This window comes from Cervus elaphus, chromosome X (assembly GCF_910594005.1).
Source record: "Cervus elaphus chromosome X, mCerEla1.1, whole genome shotgun sequence".
NCBI classification, from domain to species: domain Eukaryota; kingdom Metazoa; phylum Chordata; class Mammalia; order Artiodactyla; family Cervidae; genus Cervus; species Cervus elaphus.
In genome coordinates, this window is record NC_057848.1 from 153,671,546 (window position 1) to 153,685,944 (window position 14,399).

The 14,399-nt window shown below is 40.6% G+C and overlaps 1 protein-coding gene across 2 annotated transcripts in view; it reads right to left on the reverse strand.

Moving 5' to 3' along the window:
* PHEX (phosphate regulating endopeptidase homolog X-linked) overlaps positions 1-14,399 on the reverse strand; it is a 197,236-nt gene that overhangs the window by 34,925 nt on the left and 147,912 nt on the right. For both annotated transcript variants that reach the window (XM_043897176.1, XM_043897175.1), the window contains exon 16: positions 10,132-10,190. In XM_043897176.1, the coding sequence (XP_043753111.1) occupies positions 10,132-10,190 (59 nt within the window). The remainder of the gene's footprint in view (positions 1-10,131; positions 10,191-14,399) is intronic.

Sequence of the window (14,399 nt, forward strand, 5' to 3'; positions counted from 1 at the left end):
GATAACATGTATTTTAAAACTTCATAAATTGAGCATACCGTTTGACTCTGCAATCTCTCCATATCTGGGAATTTATCCTAAAGAACACACTCATATTTGACAAAGACTTAGCCACAAAATGCATCTCAGTAGTTTTCGTTGCTGCTGTTGTTGTTTGCAATAGAACAGCCTAAATGTCTATCAGTAGAAAATTAGAGAAATTAAGGTGCTTTTATTTGGTGGAATATTAGGCATGGTGACTTAGAAGAATTCGTAATAAATTTTTAAAAATATTTGTTACAAATTTCAGTGGGGAAAAAACAGTATAGTTGGATGAGCTCATGTTTAATTTCAATTTTTAAATATGGTAGATAAACATATTGAGATTCAACAAAAGTATTAAATGTAGCTATTTTAAATTATGATTCACTCTAAAAAGATTTTTAGCTTATCTAAATTTTTCAAGATTTGGCACAATAAAGATAAAATACTTTTGTAATAAAGATTCAAAACAACTAATTTTTCTTAAGGGAGGACAAGTGAGATTGTGACCATCATGACAGATGAGTGAGATTTCTGACTCCTGTTTCCTCTCATCATGGCTCTTTCCCAGCTTTCTGATGCTTTCCACACCCAGACTCACATCCATGTCACTCCTAGAGCATGTTCCACTCACAGCCTGCCTCTTGAGTCAGAAAGTGAGAGTCACTCAGTTGTGTCCGACTCTTTGTGACCCCATGGACTATATAGTTCATGGAATTCTCCAGGCAAGAATACTGGAATGGGCAGCCTTTCCCTTCTCCAGGGTATCTTCCCAACCCAGGGATCGAACCCAGGTCTCCTGCATTGCTGGTGGATTCTTTACCAGCTGAGCCACCAGGGAAGCCCTACTGACCTTTAAAACTGTTCTGTGCTTTCTGCCAGTGGCCCTGCAACAAAGCTGCCAGTCTTCTGCCTGGAAAAAGCATGTGTCCTGCCCCATGCATGCATGTTCGGAAGTGCACGGCAGGTGGTAAACATGTCCCTCTGGGCATGGGTCCTGGTACTCACAATTTCCAGGGATGCCACGAGACTACAGGGCTCCCCACATAAAGGCACCTTGTCCCTCGGTGGCACTGCCCAGAATGTCATTCTCAGCTGCCTCCTTGGTCAGGCCCCAAGACAGGAGACTGTATTAGGACCTCCAGAGTCTTGGACTAGACCAGGACAAGAACGTCTTAAAATAATCATAGCAGGTGTCCCATGATCTTGCTAAATGCATCATGTGCACCATTTTGCAAACTATTTGCAGTTTGCTCATGACTTAACTTCAACACACTTAACAAAAGTTTTTGAATTTCACAGTAAATTTTGTGAAGAAAAACATTTTGGGGAAATAGAGCAAAATATATAACCCATAACCCCCCCTCCCCCACTCTACCAGAATCCGATGGTTGGAAGATCAGGGGTATAACCAAACAACTCGCTCTCACCGGTGGCACTCATCAGTGGCTGCTCCAGGCCCCACCCTTGAAGACACAAGATTAGCACAGCCACCTGACCTTCCAATCTTCACCTCCTGGCTGTCTCCACATCCAACAATATCTTGCTTCCATATCAAACAGAAACAACCCCCCACCACATGGGGAAGGACAGAATAGCGTGATTACTCTGACATACAATTATATCATGCTTGCAACTTTGTCTGAGTGTGTTCACAGGCACCATTTCATGTAACCCTCATATTTCTTATCCAGCATTGAGCAGTGTAGGGTGAAGATTAAGTCTGTAATGACAGAAGCTGCATTATACTCCCAGCTGTGCTAGCTGTGTGCTCTTTCACATGTGATTTGGCCTCCCTGAGCTTCAGTTTCCTCTTCTGTAAAATGGCCCACAGTGCCCAACTTAGAGATCTTCCATGAAGACTAGAGCTGACACATGCTAAGGCATCCAGCACAATGCTTGGCACGTTAGTGGTTCTCAGTGAAGAGCAGCTGTGAAGAACAATCGTCCTCTCCATTTTACGGGAGTCCTTCAAAGCATCAGTGGAAAAGTTGTGAAACTACCTGTATTATCATTACACCATTATTTGAGAACAATCTTGGGATTTAACTTATCCACTCCCTAATTCTTCTCACCACTGCCACCACCTAGGTTTACACCCTCCCCAGTCTTCTCTTGAACCACTTTCCCAACCCCTAGCTGGCCTCGGTGGCCTCAGGAGCCTCAGTCTTTTCCCTCTTCAAGCCATGATCTTTGAGATTAAGACCAAGGAACTGAAACTGAAGTTTCTCTCCTCCCAAAGAAAACTATGTGCTGTGCTGTGCTAAGTCACTCAGTCGTGTCTGACTCTTTGCAACTCCATGGACTGTAGCCCGCCAGGCTCCTCTCCATGGACTTCTCCAGGCAAGAATACTGGAGTGGGGTGCCATTTTCTTCTCCATAAAGAAAACTATACCAGATGCCTATGGCTTGCTCCTCAATGTGGCTTACAAGGTCCTCATTTACTTCTTCAACATTTCATCTCCCATCATGCCTTCCTCCTCACATCTAACACATGCAGCCTGTCCCCCAGCAATTGTGACCACCTTGCCATCCTCTGCGTGTGTTGCCTTTGTACCAGCCAGTACTTCTGCATGTCCCAACCTACCTTCTTTGCCTACAGATTTCTTTTCCTTTCAAAGCCCACTCAAATGCCATTTTCACTGTGAAGCCAACCTTCACTCCCCTAGGTAATTACCACTGCTCTGAGGCTACCAGGATGCACTGCACACCCTTCCTATGATCTCCTATAAATGACTGATTACAAGTCTCTCTCTCCCGATGCCTCAAAAGCAAGAACTCTTTAACAGCTAAGATTTATTGACTACCTACTACAAACCAGTTTCTCTTCCAAGCATTTTATATATATTACCACCTTTAATCTTCACCACCCTACAAGATAGCCACTACTATTATCCCCATTTTATAGGTAATTAAACGGATGCCTAAAGATGTTAAGTAACCTGTCCAAGGTCACGAGTTATCAGTGGCCAAGTCAGGATTCAGAATCAAAGCCCACACTCTTAACCGCTACACCATACAGTATTATACAGACCTAGCACTGAACTCAGTACCTGGGGAGTTGTAATGTCTGTATCACTTATCTTTTTCTATATAACAAAGTATTCCCCCCAAATAGTGGCTCAAAACAATAAACATTTACTGTCTCACAGTTTCTCTGGGTCAGGAATTCAGACACAGCGTATTTGGATGGTCTGTCTCAGGGTCTCTCGTGAGGTTGCTCTCAGGATACCAGTGTGGGCCGCCATCATCTGAAGGCTTGGCTGGACTAGAGGACAAGCTTCCAAGATGGCGGGTGCACAGGGTGCTGTCACGGGCAGGAGGCCCTGAGTCCTTCACATGTGGACCTCTCCTCCAGCTTCCTGAGGGCCCTCATGACATGGTTGCTGGCTTCCCCCCGGGGGATCAATCCAAGAGAGCAAGGCAAAAGCCATATGTCTGTTATGACCTAGCCTCAGAAGTCACACTCTGCCATTTCCACAGTATCCTATTAGTTACAGAGGTCAGCCTCATCTGGTGTTGGATAGACTACACAGGACTGTGACTACCAGAAAGTAAGAATTATTGCGGGGGGGGGGGGGTGCTATAAATATGACATGAATCAGTAGAAAAATTACTAAGAATTGCTCTGTCAGGATCTCTGCTAGATAATAAGAAGTCTGGATTGGGTGGCCACTTGAGTTTCCTTTCTTCGAGCTTCCAAACTATGGCAGATTATTTTCAAATTCTCCTCAAATACACCATCAAGTGGATTCAGGGATTTAATTTCATTAAAGTCCAGTAGAGGCCGCAGGTGAGTATTTGCTAACTTGGCTTCCACTTTATGGTTTCAGGCAGTCAGCAAAGCATGAGAAATTCTACCAGTCTGAAACATAGTTATTTCCTTAACAGCAAAACAAGTCTATGTTTGGTTTTGGGATTAATTCTATAGTTTGATGCCAGCATAAGCCCAGCCTCTGGACAAAGGCTTATCTTCTTTAGCAGAGTATCTGTGATTAAACTGAGGCAACTAAATCCCTTGCGTATAAGATAATAAAATCATTGGTTTTAGCCCTTCGGCCTTGCTTATTTTCAAGCCAAGGTTTTATTTGCTTAAAATAAATGCTTAATATGATTTGAGACCTATGAAAATAAAAAACTAATACTGAAATGAGGCACTATGCAGATACACTTTGATACTGAATACATGAAGTGAATCTTCTGCTAAACACCAGTCCATATCAGTGGAGATGAGAACCAAATGTGAGTGGCTCCCCACCACAGCTCGGGACCACTGCCTGACTGGACCTGAAGTATTTTACTTTGGAAGCTGGGGCAGCAACACGCTACAAGCTTCCCTGGATCCCGTCCTCTCCCAGTGCTTTCCACCCCCAACTGGCAAACTGCAGCACTCTAAATAGAGTTCCACTGGAGTGCAGCCATGCCCATTTGTTTATGAACTGTCCATGGCTGCAACGGCAAAGTTGAGAATTTGCAACAGAAATCATATGGCTTCCAAAGCCAAAAGTATTTACTATCTGGCCCTTTACAGAAAATGTTTGTGATCCCTCATCTACACTTCTGGCAGCTTGGTCTGAGGTCACCTATCATCAGCCCACATGTCTGTGTATGCTATATGCTTTTCTAAACATTTTAAATGGAGAACGGAGGTATTACTATTTCTGTTGAGGTATTATATACATAAAGTAAAGGCAAAATTTTATGGTATATAAAAAAATTAGAACACAGTGAGTTTTTACCGAAGTATTACCTGTGCAACCACTTCCCAGATCAAGATGATATTTCCAAGCCCCCATCTCAGTCAATATCCCCCCAAACAAAGGGCATCATTATTTTAACTGCTATCACTTTGACCACAAATTTGTTTCTCTATTCCTGGACTTCATATAAATGGAACCACGCATTGTTTCACTGGGCATTATAAGTTAGCGGCATTTTCACATGCTGTAGAATGGAGCAGTTTGTTCTTTTTCATTGCTGTGCAATATTCAGTTGTATGAATATACCACAGTTCCTTCAACTACTCTTCTGTTGATGGAAATTAGGTTCTTTCTGGAATTTTGCTATTATGAATAAAGCCGCTATGAACATTTATTTGGTTACTCCATGTGGGATGTGGGATCTTAGTTCCCTAACCAGGGATCGAACCTGAGCCCCCTGCAGTAGAAGTTCAGAGTCTTAACCACTGGACCAACAGGAAAGTTTGCCAAAATATTGTTTTAGTGTATAAAATCTTCTGAGGACAAAAGTTCAAAATATCCCTTCCCCCAAGCTTCATATTATGCTGTGTATCCTGTGTCCGACCGGCTATCCCAGGCATTACTTGTGGGCATGCCGGGTTTTGATATACAAAACCATGACCCTGACAATATACTGGCACTTTTCAAATTGATCTTGTTAAATCCTATCAAAAACTCTAACTCAACATATGGCAGATGAGGACAAGAGTGCTCAGGAAGGAGAAACACCTTGACCAAGGTCATGCAACTGGATCAGTGGCATACAAGGTCTCCCATCAAAGTTTGGTCTCCTTACTAAAAGCAGGAAGACCAGATCTACATTTATCACAGAGTTAGGGAAGCACAAGTTTAGGCACTAACAACCTCAGCTCCTTATCTTCCTGTTTAACCACCTTATCAGTTCAAATATAATTAAATTATGCAATAGCTCCTGAGTATAACTTCCCATACAGCAGACTTAAGCCATTATTATTTCACACTACACTCTGTGTCTGAAGACACTGCTACCTAGCTTGATAAGGGTAGAAAAATAAGAAGCTATAAACACCCTGTAAAAATCTAACATTGAAAGATGACCACAAATCAAAGGATTTCTCATACAGGTATGGATTTGTAAAAACAAACAAACAAATAATCAAAAACCCTACAGGTTTTCTATTTTCTACTCAAGTCTCTACTGCATGCAGAAGTTGACTTAAATGGCATGAATCAGAAAATGATAATGGGAACTGAGTGAAATTCTCATAAATCATGTTACTAAGTATAGCTACAACTTAGATGTGAAACCCAATTAAACAGATGGTCACATGCTGTCAGAATCAGCCCCTAATCAATAAAGATGTTCATTTTAGAAAATCGCCTCAATTTTCCACTTCTTCAGTAGAGCAAAAAGAAGGCAGTTGGGGGTTGGAGGGGGTCCCAGGAAACCCAGTGGGGAAATGTATAAGAAGGAACTCCACCTGTCTTAATTTGTAGTCCAGAAAATAAGAAAGAAGAGAAAGAAAAAAAGTTACCCATAGGACTCCTTGTCATCTTGCCTGAGAATGTAATTTACAATGAGAGCAAGCACTGGTCATTAGGAAAATAGAAACAGCTTGAATCTCTTAATTAAAATACTGCTTCAAATTGTCCATTCCCCTCTGCTCCTGAGCTTTGTGAAACCACTTGGTTACCCTGAAATGGCTGCTTCTTCAGTAAACCTCTGATATAATCAGCTCTTCTCAGATTAAAAAAAAAGGTTGGACAGGGATGAATTCTGGAGGCAAAAATATTATTAGGCATACTTAAATCCCCCAAAGAGCAGTAAGCATTCACTGACATTGGAAAGTGAATGTGGAAATATTGGTGAAGAATCTATCTCAATGCTTTTTCTGGCGTAAGAACTGATCTATTACATTCACTAGAATAGTGAAAATTCTGTCTACCAATGCCAAGAAGTGATGAAACTGAGAACTGGTGAAAACACTCTGTACTTTGGAACACTCACTATGGAAAACATTGGGTGTTACCTAGTAAAGTTGAGTATTTGCACAGTAATTCCACTCATAGTATATACCTAAAACACTTGTTTCAGGGGACACGTATCAGAATATTCAGAGCAACACTGTTTAGAAGAGGGAAAACCTAGGAAAAGGGAAACTCGTAGCTCTGTAGAACAGATAAGTAATCTAGGGTACAGTCATACAACGGAATGTTACACAGCAGTGAAAATGAAAGTCCTACTGCCACATGCTCCCTGGATGAATCTTAAAAAAATGCTGAAAGAAAATCACAGTTGCTTAAGATTGCATGCAATATAATTCCATTTTATTATGCTAAAATAACAAAAAATAAACAATATATTGCTTAGGGATATGTAAATGGCTTCAAATTTCTTTAAAAAGAGAAATGATAAACAAAAAAATCAGAACTGGGCAATGATGGGGAATAAGAAAGGGATGGAGAGGAACATAGACAGATGCAATGACATCAGGAATGTTCTGGTTCTTGGATGTGTGGTGGGTTCATAAACATTATTTATTTTATTATATGTTTTCTTACATACTTTCTAACTTTCTGTGTTCTAGCATGTTACATATATTCTTTTCCATGTACCTAGTAAAACATTTTCTTTAAAAATAGATAATTCAAATAATTTTCTATCACTCAATAAGTTATTCCAAATGATATAATTCATATTATATAAACAAAACCCATATTATTATAAATAGTAGCTATAATTACTATCTAAAATGTAAGTGCCCATGTAACACATGCAGCTTAGCGCTCAACTCAGAGCTATAGCAAAGCGTCGTGTTGTATATTTTAAATAGATACAATTTTTATTTGTCAATTATACCTCAATAAAGCTGGGGGCGGGGGAAGAAAGCAATGGCATTTTCATAATAATACACCGCCAGCTAACATATTGTTACGTACTAGCCCACACCAGTTCCAGTTCTGTAGACAGTGTCATTCCCCAAAGTGGCCACATGAGGGCGACGCTAAAAAGGTGTGCCTGCTGGGAGTGGGCTATTCTCTCTGGTCAGGGAGTCCTGCCGGAGGACCTGCCACGAGTGGGCAGACAGAAGGCCTCAATGAGAAGGTGGTATTCAAGCAAGGATTTGAAGGAAGATTTGATCTGCACAAACCATGCAGATCACTTTGGGAGATTTTCCAAGGCAAAGAGAATCCCGAGGACAAATGCCTGGAAGGAAGAATATTTTGTGGTCCAGGAACAGGAAGGAGGCCAGTGTGGCTGAAACAGAGGGGGGACAAAGGCAGCATGATAACAGGCCTCAGGGCCACTTCAAGTAATGTGGCTTGTATTCTGTGTGAGATGGGATGCTAATAATGGGTTTTGAGCAAAGGAGGGACATGAGACAACTGTAAAAAGCATTAAAATGGCTACAATGTTATATTTAGACTAGATCAAAGGGGGATGAGTCAGAAGCAGGGAGGCAAGTGAGGAGGGTATTAGAGGGATCCTAGGGGAAACAGCAGGGGCAGGCCAAGGGTAGCAAGTCCTCATAAATTCCATCACCTGCATTCACCAAACAGCAAAGAGACAGGCTTAAAACCATGGGATTAGATGTGCACTTAAAATCATGGAATTAGATGCACACACCATACAAGCGAGGGTGTGTGGAGACCAGAAGAGGTGCAAGGGGAGGTGAAAAACCAGCAAGGGCATCAGCGGGAATAGCCTGCCCTTCCACAACAGCTCACTGCCAATCTGCACTCAGTGTCTGTCATTTTTGTCAATGTCTTCATATTTTTACTACACATGGATGGACCTGTGGACAATATATAGAACTGTTCTGCATGCTTTTCAACTCTTTTTTTATGATGTCTTCTTCCATGTACTCTCCCAAGTTGTTTTTTTCACACATACACACAACCTATTATTTGTGAACTTCATCCATGTCACTCTGGCCATTCATTGTGCACTGCTGCATAGCACGCCCTTGTGTGAACATGACACATTTCATTCATTTTCTTTTGGTGCGCCAGGTAAGTTATTCCCCTTTTGCTGATGTTATAAAGAACACTGCTATAAGCATTCTCAAGTGGGCCTCCCCATGTGAGACTTCTCTAGGGCACTGCTTCCCCAAGTATGTTAGCCTCACCTGAAGGGCTTAATAAAACAGATTTCTGGGCCCCATATCCAGGGTTTATGAACAATAGGTCTAAAGTAGGGCCCAAGAATTTGCATTTCTAACAAGTTCCCCTGGGGCTCTGTTGCTGATAGTCACTGGACCACACTTTGAGTGACAGCATTTGGGCACATGTCAAGAGCTTAAATGACATTCATGGACATATACATCCATCTTTGGCTTTTCCAGGTGTTGCCCAATTGTGCAGCAAGGTGGGTGAACCAATTTACATTTCCACTAGCACTACGCATCTCTGTCGTCAACACTTGGTGCTGTCAGATTTTTTTATTTGTGGCAATATGATCCTTAATAATGTTTTTAACTTATGGTATTTATAATTATGTACCTAATTTGTTGCTGTTGTTTAGTCACTCAGTTGTGCCTGACTCTTTGGGACTCCATGTACTGTAGCCTGCTAGGCTCCTCTTTCCATAGGATTTCCCAGACAGGAATACTGGAGTGGGTTGCCATTTCCTTCTCCAGGGGATCTTCCCAGCCCAGGGATCGAACCCACATCTACATTGGCAGGTGGATTCTTTACCACTGGGATACCTGAGAAGCCCACGTACTAGTACATGTAAATAAAAGAAACTCAAGACTTTACATTCCAGGATTATTTAGAGCATTTCAAAGCTTTTCTTAACAGCTTCTAAAATCTGCCCAGTTACCTACTTGTTTTTCCCATCAATCCTAGAAATAAAACAAACATTAGTAAGACCACCATGACAGAAAAGTGGAAACTTGTTCCACTTTCATGGCCAGCGTCACTGCAGTTTTATATACTGTAGTTGTTTTCCTTTTTTTTTTTAAACTTAATGGTTATATAAAGCTTGGGCTTCCCTGGTGGCTCAGATGGTAAAGAACCTGCCTGCAATGCTGGAGACCTGGGTTGGATCCTTAGATCAGGAAGATCCCTTGGAGGAGGGCATGGCAACTCACTCCAGTATTCTTGCCTGGAGAATTCCATGGACAGAGGAGCCTGGGGGGCTACAGTCCATGGTATCACAAAGAGTTGGACACGACTGAGGAACTAACACTTTCTTATATAAAACTTTCAAAAAAAAAAAACTTATAAGGTAAAGAAAATGAAGAAAGCTGGACATATAGTCAGGGAAACAAACTTTCTTCACCAACATACCTGGTCACTTGTAGGGGGAAATAAAGAATGCCCTACTCTTAAATCACAGTTCTGCCCATTCTGGAACACATTAAGAAGACAAGGAACCAGTACTCACGGATCTGGTTGGTGGATGCACTGTAGAAGGCATTGACAGTCGTTGGATTTGTAAACCACCTGTAGAAAGAGAAAGAAACACCACCAAGTGATCACCATTATCCAGGCAGGAGTGCACTGAAACACATACAAGGTGGCACAATTTATTAGCAAATAACCAGGGAACAATGGGGAAGTGGGACATGTGGGGAAATTATCACCTCAGTTAAGGGTTATTGCTCTGCTCTATGAACAATCTCATCCTAAACCGAACATATCTGGTTATTCAACATTACTGAAAATGGAAAAGGGTACCAAGGCTTCTGAAACAACTTTAATGAAAAATTTCTCAAATCTAAAGGGATCTACCCACAGATGGAAACAGAGCAACACACTGATGTTTAGCAGGCCCTGTTCAATGGGACCACAGGACAGCTGAGTTTTGTAGGTTGACTTGTCCATTAAAGGTTTGAGACGGGTGACAACATAGAAGCCCATGTAAAGAGAGATAATAAAGCAAAACCATGCTACCCAGAAGGTCTGCCAGCTCCCATAGAACATTTACTGATTTAAGCACCAAAGGTTCTAATGGCTCATCTGGGCTCTGTCACTAATTAGCCAGGCTGTGGTGCACAAGTTGCCTATCTTCCTGGTTCAGTTTCTCTATAACACTAAGGTACTGCACTAAGAGATCTTGGGAGTGCCTTCCAGCTATGAAGAGTCTACACTGCATTTTAAATGCACAGGAGGTTACTTAGATTGGACTCAGCAAATTTTCTCTGTAAACAGATTATAAACATTTAGGTATTTCCTGGACCAAGAGGCAAAATCAAGGATATTATGTAGGTACTTTTATAGTGAGAGAAAATTTTCTATCAAGTTTTGATGAAAGTAAAAATATAATAATCGAGTACAATTTTTAGTAATATGGGCCTTTTAATGAGAGGAATGAAATTCTTCAGTGGCAGAACATTACGCTTTGAGGTTCAAAGTTAGTGCTTCCTACCATCAAACTGACCATGAACATTTATCTCTAAACATCATTCTTAGCTTCTGGGCTGTACAAAACCATGCATCGGGCAAGATTTAGCCCTCAAGCCATAGTTTGCTGACCCCTGAGTTTATGCCTGTGAGTTTCAGGCACTGCCCTTTATGATTAAAACCAAGCCTTTGCCTTAAGCTAAAGTACTCAAAATAAACATGTAAATCCCTTTTTGGGACAATCATTTTACCAATTTATGTCTAAAAGAGTAATTATGTCAGACTAATAATTTATGTCAGACTAACATGAAACTGGTAGGAAATCCAAGTGCTCATTCTACTTGGTTCACCCATACCTTCTCCTCTTATAAAAAGCCCATGACTGCCATCTTGTTATTATCATTAGTAGCAGCAGCAGCAGCAGCTAACACTCACTGAGCACTTATTATGCCCTATGCACTTTCTAGCCACAGGTTAATAACTCCTATAGTTTCTATGGGGGAAAAACTATTTCACAGGAAAGGGCAATGACACTGACAAACACTATATACTCGCACAAGGTCTAGTCTGTCTGACTTCAAACCAGTTTTCTTCAGCATTATACTGGAGACAACACTGGAAATCAAGAAAGAGTGCCTCTTGTCAAAACTGAAACCTATACTCATTTCCATAAAATATATATATTCTTTGCCTTCAAATTTTAGGATTCGTGTTTCAATAAACCCTAATGTTTGACACAAATTTACTGGCTGGCTTACCTTTTTAAGGAAGAAAGCACAGGAGAAAGCACATTTACTGACCTAATGTCACTACTTGTAGTTAAATATAATTAAGCATCCTCCCAAAGATGTCCATACTTTCATCTCTGGATCTTGTGGATATGCTACATTGCATGGCAAAAAGGACTCTGTAGGTGTAATTAAGGTCAAGGAGCTTAAAACAGGGCAATTATTCTGACTATCCCAGGCTAGCCTAATCTAATCACACACATTCTTAAAAATGTGGAACCTTCTCTGACTTGAACCCTAGATATGCAACAGGGAAGAAAGTAAGAAGAGATGTTGCAGAACAAAAAGTTAGAGAAATTTCAAGGACAAGGAGGATTTGACATGCCGTGGCTGGCTGTGAGATGTAGGGGCCACAGCAAAGAGCAGACAGAGTCCTCTAGGAGCTAAGAGTGGCCAACGGCTGACAACCAGTGAAGAAGTAAGAACCTCAGTCCTACAACCACAAGGAATTGGATCTGCCAATGCTTGAATGAGACTAGAAGAGGGTTCTTTCCAGGGGTTCCCGCTAAGAGCCAAGCCAGCTGACATCCTGATTTCAGCCTTATGAAAATGGAAGCTGAGAAATCAGCCAAGCCACCCCACATTTCTGACCTACAGAATTGTGAGGGACCACATTTGTGTTGTTCTGACTTGCTGATAAGGTTGTTATAATTCATTACAGCAGCAATGGGAAACTATTATACAAAGAATCCAGCATTTTTACGTCTGCTCTTTGAGTCAAGAGGGAAGAATCCAGGTGCCTCTCAACTTGGCTTCTAAATCACATTGGGCTGAACCACAGTATGTACCAAAGATGAAATGTGTTCCTAGAACTCATCTCTTCTCTGCCCATTCCTCCCAACTCCCCTCCCTTTAGCAAAGAATAAACTCAAAATATTAGGGTAAGAGCCATGTAGAGACAGTTTCTAACTTCTAGAGGACAAAGGCAGACAAAACAAAAAAATCAAACAACCAGATGGAGCCTGATGGGGCCTCTGAAACTTCAGTAAGAATTACTAAGACATCTTATATGAGACGCATGATCGAACCTTTCTTGATTTCCCAGAGCTCCCTGAGTCTAGGATGTATTTGGAGCCTTGGAGATATTAAGCTGCTGTACTAACAGAGCCTACCAGTTGTGGATGCTATTATTTCTTCTCCTGGGATAGTACCCACACCAAATCAGTCTTTAGATATTTTATATATCTCCCTGATTATATCTGAATATATCATATATTTAGTTGTACTATTCTCCAGTATAACGTGACCTATGTTGGTTTTAATACCTGTTTGTAATTTTTTTATATTCTTCTCAAGAAGTGGACTCAAGTTTTCTCCTCTTGATTATAGGCTAGCCTTGGTGACTCACTTCTAAAGCATAAAGTGCAGTGGAAATAATACCACATGACTTCCAGTAATCAGAGAAGAAAAATAAAAGGAATCCAGATTGGAAAAGAAGAAGTAAAACTCTCACTGTTTGCAGATGACATGATCCTCTACATAGAAAATCCTAAAGATACAACCAGAAAATTACTAGAGCTAATCAATGAATATAGTAAAGTTGTAGGATATAAAATTAACACACAGAAATCCCTTGCATTCCTTTACACTAACAATGAGAAAACAGAGAAATTAAGGAAACAATTCCATTCACCATTGCAAAGAAAAGAATAAAATACTTAGGAATAAATCTACCTAAAGAAACAAAAGACCTATATATAGAAAACTATAAAACACTGATGAAAGAAATCAAAGATGACACAAATAGATGGAGAAATATACCATGTTCTTGGATCAGAAGAATCAATACAGTGAAAATGAGTATACTACCCAAAAGCAATCTGTAGATTCAAAGCAATCCCTATCAAGCTACCAATGGTATTTTTGAGAGAGCTAGAACAAATAATTTCACAATTTGTATGGAAATACAAAAAACCTTGAATAGCCAAAGCAACCTTGAGAAAGAATGGAACTGGAGGAATCAACCTGCCTGACTTCAGACTCTACTACAAAGCCACAGTCATCAAGACAGTATGGTACTGGCACAAAGACAGAAATATAGATCAATGAAACAAAGTAGAAAGCCCAGAGATAAATTCACGTGCCTGTGGACACCTTATCTTTGACAAAGGAGGCAAGAATATGCAATGGAGAAAAGACAATCTCTTTAATAAGTGGTGCTGGGAAAACTGGTCAACCACTTGTAAAAGAATGAAACTAGAACACTTTCTAACACCATACACAAAAATAAACTCAAAATGGATTAAAGATCTAAATGTAAGACCAGAAACTATAAAACTCCTAGAGGAGTACATAGGCAAAATACTCTCTGACATAAATCACAGCAGGATCCTCTATGACCCGCCTCCCAGAGTAATGGAAATAAAAGCAAAAATAAACAAATGGGACCTAATTAAACTTAAAAGCTTTTGCACAATGAAGGAAACTATAAGCAAGGTGAAAAGAAAGCCTTCAGAATGGGAGAAAATAATAGCAAACAAAGCAACTGACAAAGAATTAATCTCAAAAATATACAAGCGGT